This window comes from Argopecten irradians, chromosome 7 (assembly GCF_041381155.1).
Source record: "Argopecten irradians isolate NY chromosome 7, Ai_NY, whole genome shotgun sequence".
NCBI lineage: Eukaryota > Metazoa > Mollusca > Bivalvia > Pectinida > Pectinidae > Argopecten > Argopecten irradians.
Genome location: NC_091140.1, coordinates 16,507,228 through 16,521,380, shown reverse-complemented (window position 1 = coordinate 16,521,380; position 14,153 = coordinate 16,507,228). Strand labels below are relative to the sequence as shown.

Sequence of the window (14,153 nt, the reverse complement as noted above, 5' to 3'; positions counted from 1 at the left end):
TTTTGTTTACAGTAAATAATGAATAATTAATTTAATTACAAATGCAAAGATTCCAACCAGCTTTTTTAATCAGGGTTTTATCCTCAATAAATAAAAACAAATATTTTTATTAATGTTATACACACTTCAGTGTAACTGAACTTTTCCCCTTACATACCGAAGTCATAAAGAGGGCAAACAACACTTACTGTGGTACATATTTCATGTACTCATAATTTCAATCCAAATCTTACAATTCTTTTCAGATATGAATACTTATTTATATCAATTAATTAACTTTGTTTTTTCCTTACATTGTAAAGTAAAGTCACCTTATCGTAATTTTTTTTAAATGTGGTACAGGTATTCCTAATTTTCAATCCAAATCTTTCAATTCTTTTCAGATAGAAATTACTTATTATATTAATCACTGTAATTATCATCAATTATAATTACAGGGTATACTTTTATTTATGAACATAAAAGGTCCTATATAAATATGTGATACAATTTACCAATGAATATGTGAAAAAAATATTAATGAAGTACTTACCGACCAAAACAATATGAAATATTTCACTGATGTAGCAGCTACATATAGACAGTATATAAGGGCGTAACCCAAAAACTGTACAAAAAACTTGTAATTTGTGAAACCAACACAGTTATTCACCCTGAAAAAAACAAACAAATAAATATCAATTTCATATTACACTGGATCCACAATCAGGTACTGAATAAACATAATACTTGTAAGAATGATTACACAGATTTGGTGCTCAATTAATTTTTATTTGAAAGTCAGAAGCATGTGGAACTTTCTGTTCTATGAGTTTTCTGTATATAACAGAGTAATCTACCCTTGAGTATTGATTGATTGATTGTGACACGACGTATTTACAAAACATAACGTAATATTTTTCAGAGAAAACAACATGATTTTTGCTTATAAAATGATGTGGATACCTACTCGCAAGGGAGATAATTTATACATGGATTATGCAAAGACGGAGTACTTACTGTTTCGATTTTAATTGTCTGGATGACAGAAATTTTCTTTCAGTACAGAAAGAAGTACTCATCATGCTAAAAGTCTTAAAGAAATACAGACTGTACAACTCAGAGAGATATTTATTTATATTCTTAAGTTACTTGTAGAAACGCTACAGTACAAACAGTATGTAAACTTACCATGGACAATGATGGTCCATCTTTAGTACACATCTGGAATACAGAAAATCATAACACCACATCATCTTAATGCTGAAAGGTGTTTAACATGCGAAGGTCTAGACATGTACAATTATGTAACCAACATAATATTACATACATATATGTATAACTTATTAGATTTTTCTTGAAGAAATAATTTTCATCTTATTTGTCACAAAAATACAGAATTTTATGTATATTAAATCACTGCCTCTACTATTGATCAAACCCAGGACCTCTGGATTACTAGACTGATGCTCAACCAATCAAACTATATTAAAGAGAAGTTCTTGCTAGTTGAGTGGTATCACTATGCAGCTAAGAAGTATATTGTATCTAGTATTCACTATGGTTACATTTTTATTTAATATTTTCAAAATAGCATCCCTGTTACCCTGTCAATGGAATTCCTACATTTAGAGGGGAAAGAAACCCAACACATGTAGTTATGAATATAACTGCTAAGTTTAAATAATAGGTTCTTTACTGAAGTATCCTCAATAAATAAAAACAAATATTTTTATTAATGTTATACACACTTCAGTGTAACTGAACTTTTCCCCTTACATACCGAAGTCATAAAGAGGGCAAAAACACTTACTGTGGTACATATTTCATGTACTCATAATTTCAATCCAAATCTTACAATTCTTTTCAGATATGAATACTTATTTATATCAATTAATTAACTTTGTTTTTTCCTTACATTGTAAAGTAAAGTCACCTTATCGTAATTTTTTTTAAATGTGGTACAGGTATTCCTAATTTTCAATCCAAATCTTTCAATTCTTTTCAGATAGAAATTACTTATTATATTAATCACTGTAATTATCATCAATTATATAATTACAGGGTATACTTTTATTTATGAACATAAAAGGTCCTATATAAATATGTGATACAATTTACCAATGAATATGTGAAAAAAATATTAATGAAGTACTTACCGACCAAAACAATATGAAATATTTCACTGATGTAGCAGCTACATATAGACAGTATATAAGGGCGTAACCCAAAAACTGTACAAAAAACTTGTAATTTGTGAAACCAACACAGTTATTCACCCTGAAAAAAACAAACAAATAAATATCAATTTCATATTACACTGGATCCACAATCAGGTACTGAATAAACATAAAACTTGTAAGAATGATTACACAGATTTGGTGCTCAATTAATTTTTATTTGAAAGTCAGAAGCATGTGGAACTTTCTGTTCTATGAGTTTTCTGTATATAACAGAGTAATCTACCCTTGAGTATTGATTGATTGATTGTGACACGACGTATTTACAAAACATAACGTAATATTTTTCAGAGAAAAACAACATGATTTTTGCTTATAAAATGATGTGGATACCTACTCGCAAGGGAGATAATTTATACATGGATTATGCAAAGACGGAGTACTTACTGTTTCGATTTTAATTGTCTGGATGACAGAAATTTTCTTTCAGTACAGAAAGAAGTACTCATCATGCTAAAAGTCTTAAAGAAATACAGACTGTACAACTCAGAGAGATATTTATTTATATTCTTAAGTTACTTGTAGAAACGCTACAGTACAAACAGTATGTAAACTTACCATGGACAATGATGGTCCATCTTTAGTACACATCTGGAATACAGAAAATCATAACACCACATCATCTTAATGCTGAAAGGTGTTTAACATGCGAAGGTCTAGACATGTACAATTATGTAACCAACATAATATTACATACATATATGTATAACTTATTAGATTTTTCTTGAAGAAATAATTTTCATCTTATTTGTCACAAAAATACAGAATTTTATGTATATTAAATCACTGCCTCTACTATTGATCAAACCCAGGACCTCTGGATTACTAGACTGATGCTCAACCAATCAAACTATATTAAAGAGAAGTTCTTGCTAGTTGAGTGGTATCACTATGCAGCTAAGAAGTATATTGTATCTAGTATTCACTATGGTTACATTTTTATTTAATATTTTCAAAATAGCATCCCTTTAAATGTAGTTATGAATATAACTGCTAAGTTTAAATAATAGGTTCTTTACTGAAGTATATGCTTTTAAAAAAGATAAAAAAAAAAATATTCTAAATTAACAACTTAATTGAAATTGACATTTACCATACCGTATCTCACCAAATAAGCAGCCATGGCGCTTAAAAAATAGTCATACTTACGCCCCACAAACAGAGCAGTGATGACATCTGTCTGGTTTTATACATTTACACTTTTCACAATATCGTGGTACTGGAAAAGAAGAAATCAATGGCACCATCATTCAGGTGAAAAATTTTAACAGAGATAGAGAAGTTATTTTCCAAAACTACCTAAAGCAAATAAATCATCAGAGATGTTAAACAAATGTGCACTATTTGGCAGAATGTGTAAACATTCTCTCTGCAGCTTGGTTACAAAGAGGAGGGGCACTTATAGGGGCATGGGCGTTTATTGGGTCGAATATGGTACTTTTGTTAGATTTGAGATATTCAAAATAAAATCATTTTCATAACTATTCGTAGACATAACACATAGTGGTATAACGCCTTGTGTGCCAAGCCCTGGCCAATGGAGTAATTAAAAGTAACTTTTGTCTAAAACTACTACAGGTACTCAAATCGCTCAAAGGATGAATTAAAGCATTTTGTTATTGAACATGCATCTGGTACATAATTATATTCATTGTTATTATATTTCCAATGGATAATTTTTTCGTCTTAACACATTTCCCAAGATTGTTTTGACTGGCGAGAAATGCCTACAACTTTCACATGTGAATCCAGACATTTTTTCTCAAATCATCGTCTGATTTTAGTTTTTGTCACACTGGATTACAAATCACATTTCCATGCAAAAAAGTAGCAGCTTATCATCCGTAAATTACGATAAAAACTTACATCCAGATGACGTTCTGTTTACTATAGGTAAATCTTTAGCTGCATTCACCAATATTGCTTTTTGTACTTCTTCATTTGTTTCTCGAGTCAAACGGTCAGAATCTTGTTTATTCAAGTAAAACTGCAACAATAAAATCAACATCTTTTAAATATTACATGTACATAAAAATAATGAAACACACAATTTTTTTAAAGTGGACAACAGAATTTGAAATTACAAAAAAGTTTTCAAATTCACCAAGTTGTTATAATTACAGGTTGGAAAAATATTGTCGAATTTTCAAGGTGGTCTGCCCCTTTGTCAAGACACAAAAAGAACAATTAAAATTACATATAAAGGATGGTCACAAATGTTCACAAAATTAATGAACGCATATAGAACATATAGATAAGCTATATAGATTGATATGATATGAGTGTGAGGGTCCAACAAAAAAACTGTTTTGTTATGACCCATTGACTCAAAAAAATTTTTAAAGAGTAATTAAATTTAAATTATCATTTTTAAACAACTACAACAAATATATCAAATAACAAAATATATAGATAAATAGATTTCTCTGTGTTTCAATTCAACGACCCTCCTCTTTCTAGATTTTTACTATACCTGGCATATGACCATGCTGTAATACATACCTGGCGTGGGACCTTGCCTGGGGCAGCCATTATAGTGCGAGCATATGACCACATAAATAGGACCAGCAGTGGATGGTACAGGATCAAGTAGATAACTGGAACAGACATTTTATATTACAGATCAGGTAGATAACTATAACAGGCATTTTTTAATCATCTTTCCAGTAGGTAGGCATCAATTCAGATTTCATGATTTTGTGAGCAAAATTAATATTGTTCTTCTCTGAAAAACTTTGCAGTTACAAAATCATATTGTTAGAATCAACAATATACTCTCAATGGTAAATAACTCTGTAAAATATATGCAACTACAGAATGTTCAGGGTTTGGGTTAAACGTTAGACGTTTAGTTAGTTTAACGTCCTATTTACAGACAGGGTCATGTAAGGACGTGCCAAGTTTGGTGGAGGAAAGCAGAAGTACCCATAGAAAGACCAGCAATCAGTACCTGGCAACTGCCCCATTTGGGATTCAAACTCACAACCAAGGGGGCGAGGGCTTGTGGTCCTGCATGTTTGTCAAGACATCTAAGCCACTCGGCCACCGCTTCCCCATATATATATATATATATGTTCATTACATGATAATAGACTTATTAGCTTAAGAAAGCAAACTTTTTATCTAGATCTACTGTCCATGAAATTCAAATATATTTGTCAATATGGCAATTGTATAAGTAGTATTGTCGAGTGTGTATTTGGTTTAAAATAGGTTCTAAATCATGTAGTAATACAAGGCGTTAATTGTGGACTTACCTTTTTCTGCTATACTTGGAACAGTAACTGCAAAAATCAAATAAAAATATCATTAATACCGGTACTGAAAAATATTTTTATTCTGTATTTAGGATGACAGTGGTAAATATAAGAACACCTGCTCAAGGGAAATTTAACTTAATTTATTTTAATTAAATCGTTCAAAAGGTGATGATAAGTGCAGTATTAATGGTAAGCTTACAGCTTTTTGGACCGTACAAAATTATCAATCTTGTTTTACTTTCTCATTTTAAAAATTAAAGGCCGCTTCGGTTAGATAAGGTACATGTACACTCTTTGTCATCTTTCTGCTGAAACAAAGATAGCTTGGGACATTATTGTATAACGTCATTCCATCTCCAATAGATACATTAGTCCTGTACTAACGTTATTAGGTATCATGTGGTATGTGAATTAGTCCCATTATAAGCAAGGTAAAGTGATACAAACTCTACATCATGAAAAATAAAACAATGCATGTTTTTGTTTCTTTTTGCAATAAAGGATGTCATCTTTTTATCTAAAATGTTTAGACCATTTCTTATATAAGAAATTACTCCATTCTGTATTCTCATGATCAGAAACATTACATATACAAAGAGATGAGAAACTCTTTCATTGCCGTTGTTGAAGGCAGAGGGGCTGCTGATTTATTTTCCCTTGGCTTACTTCTTCTTCGGGGATAATGACAAACCTTCATGATGAAGTTTACATGTCATCCGCTGTTTTTGTTTTTTTGTTTTTTCTTCTAAAATTATGTATACACTTTTTTTTTAAAGTTGTTTTGGTGGAATGTGAGTGCTAGATAAGTGACCAGGATGGCAGATTTGTAGGAGTCCATGGTCTCTGAAGAGATGATAGTCTGCGGTTAACAGTTCTAATTACAGATCTGATAGTTTGTTACCATCTGGCTCTGCATTAATGTCTTGTTGGAGTTTGTGTTTGTCTTCAGCAGAGTTTATTTGTTTGTAAATTATACTGTCATCAGCAAAGAAGCGAAGGGTACTGTGTTAAATGTATTCACCAAGGTCATCAATATAGATCGGAAAGAGAATTGGTCCGAGCACTAGCTGTTCCTTGAGGGACACCAGAGGTCACACCGGTACAGTACTGGATTTATCAGCATTTAGGGACTGTTTGAGTTCGGTTGGAGAGGAAAGAAGATATCCAGTTTAGGGTCTGTGTGTCAATACCATAGTAAATAAGTTTATAAAGGAAGGTGAGAATGTAAAACTTTGTCAAAGGCTTTTGCAAAGTCCATTACTATTAAGTCAGGTTGTTTGATTAGATTTAGAGAATTTGATAGGTCCTGAATGAGAGAGATGAGTTGGGTTTCCCGTGATCTTTTTGCGCGGAAACCATGTTGAAAGTCGTACAAGATGTTGTTTGTTTCAAGGTGACTCATAAAAAAAGTCATAATGTTCTTAGAAATGATGTGTTCTATGATTTTACAGCATAAACAAGTGAGGGATATTGGGCAATAATTGATGTTGTTGTGCTTATCCCCTTTTTTGAACACGGGGCAGACATTTGCATGTAACCAGTCACATGGTACTTCACCAAGGTTTAGAGATTTTTCGAAGATCCGTTTTAGGATTGGAGCAATGGTAGTACTTGACTCATTAAGAATTTTTCCATGGATTTCATCTGGGCCAGAGGCTTTTCTGGGATTGATGTTGTTTAGTAACTTGGTGATGCCATTGTTTGAGATTGTTATTCTATTCATGGTAGGATGAGGACTGGTGCCTTTGTCATGGATAGGTGTGTTTGTAGGTGGCATGAAGACTTCTTGGAATTGTGTGTTAAGAATGTTTGCTTTATCAGTATAGGTGTGTCAAACAGTAGACCATATTTTCTGAGGGATGGGATGCTGCTACTTTCGGTTTTTTGTATAAGTTAATAGTTTTTTGGGAATAGGCTTACAGTTAGGCTGGTCATTTTCTTGGATGTCTAAAACCATGTTTTCAATATAATTCCAATTTACTACAGTACAACATCGATGATTTGAACTCCGATGAATCAAATTTCTCACTGTATCGACCTTTTTTTAAATCGCAAAGACACATAAATCTAATTTCTATTTAAATTGCTGTCACGTGAATAAGCGAATAAGCTTGACAGTTTGGGAAAATCATGTGATCCGAATTCAAAAACCTAAGGCTTTTATGGACATAATGTCAATGTTCAGATAACGAATACCATTTTTGCCAGCAAGTTATTATCGTGAAATCAATACCAAGTTAGCTACATTGTCTACCAAGGAGACATAATCGATTTTACTCAAAAATAGACCAAAATATCCAGAAATGTCAAATCATATGCCCCAACTTTTGGAAATCGATGATGTCCTAGTGGTCAACTGTAGTACGATCATCGTGAAACTTACAAGCGCATAGTTGGACAACGTATGCATAATACGACCATACAACCACGGCCGTGATGAACACGACTGGAAACCACCGAACAACATCACAGCACAACTTCAGTGCGTTCGCCATTTCGATGTTTCTCTTCCGGCATCAAGTTTGCGTTTTACGTCATCAGTTTTGTTTTGTTTTGTAATTTTGCGAGTTGGGTCAAGTGTATGCTTGTAACAGGGATGAATCTCAGTGGTGAAAAACAAGCGTCTAATCTACAATTTTTTGAAGAATAAATAATAAAATCATAAATCACATAAATAACATCCAAAATATCGTGTTTAAATTATTTTTAAAATAAAACCATTTATGCTTATTTATTCCGTATCTATTCAACTTTATTTTTTTCGAAGGGGCACCTTACTCCCAGGCAACTACGGTGTAAACAAGATGGCGGCTGTTGGCAGGTTTGAGGTGTGGAAAACATGATATGGGTTGGCGTGTTACAGGTCGACACTGAAAGTGAAAGATATTTCACGCTACCTTGGCTTTACCTGTGATGTAGACGGGTCTTTGATTACACGTGGATAATTTAAACGAAAGTTTTATTAACTTGGGAGGCATCGACGTCTTGAAGCTGGGTGTAAAAGAAAACATTGTGAGAGGGAAAGTGTGACATTTGTCTTATCACCGCGAAACATCAGACACTGAAGAGAAAAGATGGCTGCAAAACTGATGGCATGCGAACCATACAAGAAAAACGCATACTCTGAAGGTAAGGTTATCGTTCAAAGTGTGCGCTAACAAATAAAATAATAGTAGCTGAAATACAACTGCATGCCAGTAGATACGTTACTTTTCATAATAGATCAAACGTATCAGTTGTTGAATCCCTGACATGTCAAATGTGTTAAGAATTTTAACATGTTATTGTGTATTTAGAGTGAATTATTCAAGGTAAAACCACTGATATTTTTGCTATGATAGTAACAATATTATAGTCAAATCTTATACAGTATAAACTCACATTAATTATCATTTGGACACCTTAATAACTTTTATCATTCCTGAACTGTATCACCATAACCGTCATGTCAAAACAAGATAAATAACTATCAGGATGCATATAGGATCATCATCATCTTCAGCATCAACACGAAATACATAATGTAAATGTACATAAATCTCTATATGATAATAACCTATACTTGATAGATGATTATGATTATGACATTTGTCCATAATTGTACTTTATTACTATCTGCATTTCAGATTTGTGATTGTTCTCTTTTTTACCTTATGTGTTCAGTATACATTTTATTATCTGCATTAATATAATAAACTTTAATGATAATAATAAATACTGGATTCATTTGATTTGAAAACTGTGATTCTGGTTAATTATAATTAAGAGTAAATTTAAAAAAAAATACATCTCATTGTAATCCTATCATAAAAAAAACCTATTGAGACCACTAGTACTAGACTAAAACTCTTAGTGGTATGTATATATAGTTGTAATATAATTATAATCATATGGTCTAAGGCAAAGGGACACTGCAACTGCTAGTATCAACCCCTGCTCAGTCTTCAATAGCATATTTCCAAATACTGAAGGATAAAGTCTCTGGATTAGAATCACCAACTGTATGGCCTCTAATGGCTTTTTCAATTCAAGTCAATATATATCTTTGATTAGTCCATCCTTCTAGGTTATTGTGACATCCCAAAATTCATGTCAATATACAGTGACAGGTATGATTTCACAGTCACCAAAAGGTGGGACTTATTGACAATATATCATGCTTTACCTATGTCATTTTTGTATCATCAAAATTTACATATTACACTAGTCTATTATAGTTTATGAAGAAGAAAAAAATAGGCTATGTGACATGTACACATGACCACGTGTTATGGGAATGACTGACAGTTTACTCTTTATTTACTGGTAATATTAAAAGGAAATTATTACAAATAAATATTGATAGATGAACAAACCATCGAAGTTTACCTGTAATAACAAAATTATAGATTTAATAAGTTTGCTTCGCTGGTAAAATATCTTTAGCAAAGCTTTTCAATTAACACTCAATAAAGTCTCAATTTTTGACAATTTTCAGAAACAAATATATATTACAGAAGTTATAGGTAAAATTGTAAATATAAATGAATTATGTACTTTTTAGACTTTATAAAGCTTATTAACTTTGAACCATTGAGTCTATATCAACATTTTTAAATGTAAAACAAATATTATATAATAGTATTTCTACATAATTTCAAAATGCAGTCATAGCAGGAAAATACGGTATATATATTTACCTAAATTAAACATTTTAATTGTATATGTATTTCATTTGAATACTTATGTCTCATCTGAGGTCAGGTATATATATATATATTTATTAATTCCATGAATGCCTGAAAAAAAAAGTTTTTATCAATTTTAATAGAAGTTTACAAATAGATAAATGTAGGTATATTTATTAATGACCTGTCATCTACTGTATATGTATTTTGTGTGTATAGTTATAGTATAGCAAGGTATTTTCCTTTGTGTCATATGCCAGGTGTGACCTTTGACATTCCAACTCCGACCCCATTGGTGACCCAAGATGTGGAATATGACCCAGCTATCAGTGAGAAGAAGACCCCCAGCAAAGAATGGGAACTTGATGTTCGGTCCCTTATATCCACTAAAAAATGGCTGCAAAATTACGGTCTAAAGAAGAACAAAATCAGCCTCAAACAGATTCTTCCAACTATAGGATTTAAACATAGTGACGGTATGTTAAAAAATGTTTCCACAATGATTAAATTTGTCTGTGCAGTTTTTTTCTGTTATTGGCTATTATATTGTGCATATGTTGAGTGTTTATTTTAGGCTACACCATCACGCCATTGATAGCATTTTTCGTTACTGGGACTGAACCACATATTTATATGTTTCACTGGGCCCCGACACAGATACAACAAAAACTTTATTGTGACATACTCATGTATCCTAATAACATTTTAAGAATCCCTGGATACATTTTAGTGCAAAGTCTTTTAATTTAACCTAACATATACCTTAAAGTTTAGTGTAACCAAAGTCAACTTGGCTATTTTCAGAGTAATTTTTTTCTGATTTCAAATAGAACTTGTACTTGAACTGTAATGTAAAGATATTAATTATTCAATATTACCAATACTACCATTTATCCCGCCTCAGGCAAGAATCTTGTATTCCTATTGGTTAAAATGACGTCACGTGATATCCAATATATAGAAATTGTCTCAGGTTTGGACAATAGAGTTATCGTTCTTTGCCCCTAACGTCATTACTAACAAGATGGCGGTCAAGTAACGCTTCGCGACGACAGCACTCAACGAGATAGAGACAAAATGTTTGAATGATATAGCGCTGATGACCACTTTCAAAGCAAACCGAAATCGGAAACACTTATTTAGGTTTATTTAACAGAAATAGACCATGACAACGCATTCCAGTCTTCAATGAGGTGAAAATTGTTTTAAGTTTTGAGTCATTTTGGTTTCCATGATACTCAGTACATAATTGCATTTTGCAGTTATAATGTACTTCATTGAAAGGGTCTTCGACAGGATAAATTCGTTACAAAGTTTGTTAGTGGCTTAATACGGAAAAATATTGGGTCTAAAATAAATATGTATCGGGCGAGGCGAGTTTATTTTAGACCCAATATTTTTCCGTATTAGGTCACTAACAAACTGTGTAACTAATAATATGAATGAGAGACTGGAATGAAGAAAAAAAAAATTCAATAAAGTAGTAATAAATCCCTACATAGTAACCCATCATTTAATATTAAAGGGTGTTACCGGAAACAAGTTTATTTTTTATTTGGCCTTATTACCAATACTACCATATATGAATGAGTCAACAAATACTGCACCTCTTTAATTATATGGGGATCATGCTTAATGAGCTTATTCCATTGATTAACCCCAATCTTTAAATCAATTACCCCTGAAAATTCATAATGAACTACATGTATTCCAGTCTTTGAATCAGAAGTGTTCAAATGTGTCTTCATAGTGAATGAGTGTAAGTTCGTATGATCATACAGTGTAGGTAAGGTATATGTGATTGCAAGAGAAATTCAAGTTGCATTATTTTAGTTGACCCTCTCAGTCTTATACATTGAATTTCAATATTTTTGGAAGGATCACTGGAAAAAGTTGATAAATCCACAAGGAAAATAAATGATTTTATATATAATAAGTCAAAGTGAGTTAGGGGAACTGATAGCAGCATAGACCTGATGGAAACCCCGATTGTATGCATGTCATATAAATACTTCCATCATAAACATGGATTTTGAAATACTGAATCCTTCCATAAAAAATAGTTACTTTATATATTTATGATGTTAAAAGACAAAAACTATTGGCAAGGTTAAGACATTTTTATTATTGATTTGGGTATTTTCTTATTTTGCAAGAAATATATTCATTTAAATTTTTTCAGTGTACTTTCTAGAAAAACAGATTAAAAAGTATAACACTTTTCTAGCATACTTCTACTTTTATTGAAGCATTATCTTAAAGTGAACAGTCGGACAAGAATGGCTAAAGTCGGTAAAAATGGTGTGAATGTATCCAGTATAATTTTTATGAAATAGAAATTGAATATCTCTCGTCAAAATCTGTCTGCGTACGAAGAAATATATTTTAAGTATAGGAATCCTAAAACGTCCTCCCGGCTGACTATATCGGTTTCCACGCAGCCTCGCTTTCAATGCTTCAACTTTTGTTTATTTCAATGGTCAGAACTGGGAAATGTAAGCAGAACTTGACCGTCGTATTAATATGTGAGAACTTTTGGAAGGCCAATGAACGCATTTAGACTGGTTTTCTTTGCCCAACTATTCACTTTAATGTTGAAAAAAAACCTGAATATTCCTTACCATTGAGTTATTGAAACCCACTTTAAGCACTTCTATAAATTGTTATAGTTTCCATATAAAAGAAGGCATTAATCCCTGTTAGAAATTGATTCAAAATAATGGTGGTTAAATCATGTAGTACTGTTCAATGTCAATTTCTATGGAAGACAATTAAATGATTTTCCAGTTTATATGTCTCTGTGTCAATACTGTTGTGCGCTGTTTTAAATGTTCACAACAAAAACACCATCAACAGACTCGCTTGCTGTTTACATTCATAGACATACAGAATTGGTTAGCTTTGCAGCAATGAAACATATTTTAACATCAATTTTCTTTTCCCAATTACACTGTAAAAATTAATACATGAATGTATACAGTATTTCATTTCTAAAGGAAAATGCTAAATGATATTGAATCAGCATTTAAATGCTTTTAAAGAAGTTTTAATACCACAATGTAGTATAATATTTATAATACAGTGTAAGCTGACAATTTAAGCTTTGGTTTATGTTTGCCTTGGAAATGAATTTACCGCGGTACACATGATACCTGCACAGATACCTGTATATATGTACCTGTACAGACACCTGTATATGTTTCCAATGACTCGTTAACCCAGGTGTAGACTAAGGATTACCAATCTCGCCTTATCTACTGAATGATTGATACCTAATATACTGGTATCAGTGGCCGACATTGTCTCAATAATCTTTGTAGGTATAGCTGGTATACTGCTTACTGTTACCTGCATCGATCAAATTTATATTACCTGGGCTGGCTACACTCAATGAATGATGGTATAACTAAGTTACCTGCATCGATCAAATTTATATTACCTGGGCTGGCTACACTCAATGAATGATGGTATAACTGTGTTACCTGCATTGATCAAATTTATATTACCTGGGCTGGCTACACTCAATGAATCATTCAGTGACAGACAGTAACTGATTAATCTGTTGATTTTTATTTTTCCTGACCAATGCAAACTGACCACAAGAAAGACAGGCATATTTTTTTTTTGCTTGACCAAACTGACCACAAGAAATTAAAGACTAATTGCAAATGTATTTCTATTTTGCTTGATTGACGTAATTGCCCTTGTTAGAACTTTATAATTATGATATCCCGGCATTTTGAGAAATAAGTTATAAGAAAACCGCAAATGCAAGACATTTCTCCATATTTGAAAATTGCGTGCTGATTTAATGCAAATCCTGTTGTTTGCATCCTTTAAATATTAAAACTAGCATATTTTTTGAAAATTACGTTAAAATTCTTATGATAAAAAGTAAATTTGTTGATGCAGTGACATCACAAGGTTGTATTGCATGTGTATGGGTAGTCACATCCTCAGATGACATGATTGTATTGCTGGGGATAAACCAGTATTACACCTGTAGG

General features: G+C 32.0%; 2 protein-coding genes across 5 annotated transcripts in view; one reads left to right on the top strand and one right to left on the bottom strand.

The window, feature by feature from the left end:
- Nucleotides 1–8,017, bottom strand: part of LOC138327695 (palmitoyltransferase ZDHHC15B-like) — a 28,572-nt gene extending 20,555 nt beyond the window's left edge. Inside the window, exons 1-7 of the mRNA XM_069274006.1 lie at nucleotides 7,863–8,017; nucleotides 5,477–5,503; nucleotides 4,722–4,816; nucleotides 4,086–4,206; nucleotides 3,369–3,438; nucleotides 2,778–2,810; nucleotides 2,139–2,259 (exon numbers count right to left, since the gene is read on the bottom strand). Coding sequence (XP_069130107.1) covers nucleotides 2,139–2,259; nucleotides 2,778–2,810; nucleotides 3,369–3,438; nucleotides 4,086–4,206; nucleotides 4,722–4,816; nucleotides 5,477–5,503; nucleotides 7,863–7,974 — 579 coding nt within the window. The 5' untranslated portion in view covers nucleotides 7,975–8,017. The remainder of the gene's footprint in view (nucleotides 1–2,138; nucleotides 2,260–2,777; nucleotides 2,811–3,368; nucleotides 3,439–4,085; nucleotides 4,207–4,721; nucleotides 4,817–5,476; nucleotides 5,504–7,862) is intronic.
- Nucleotides 8,018–8,273: 256 nt separating this feature from the next.
- LOC138327690 (von Willebrand factor A domain-containing protein 3B-like) overlaps nucleotides 8,274–14,153 on the top strand; it is a 52,590-nt gene continuing 46,710 nt past the window's right edge. For all 4 annotated transcript variants that reach the window (XM_069273999.1, XM_069273997.1, XM_069273998.1 and 1 more), the window contains exons 1-2: nucleotides 8,274–8,608; nucleotides 10,407–10,622. In XM_069273999.1, coding sequence (XP_069130100.1) covers nucleotides 8,554–8,608; nucleotides 10,407–10,622 — 271 coding nt within the window. In that variant the 5' untranslated portion in view covers nucleotides 8,274–8,553. The remainder of the gene's footprint in view (nucleotides 8,609–10,406; nucleotides 10,623–14,153) is intronic.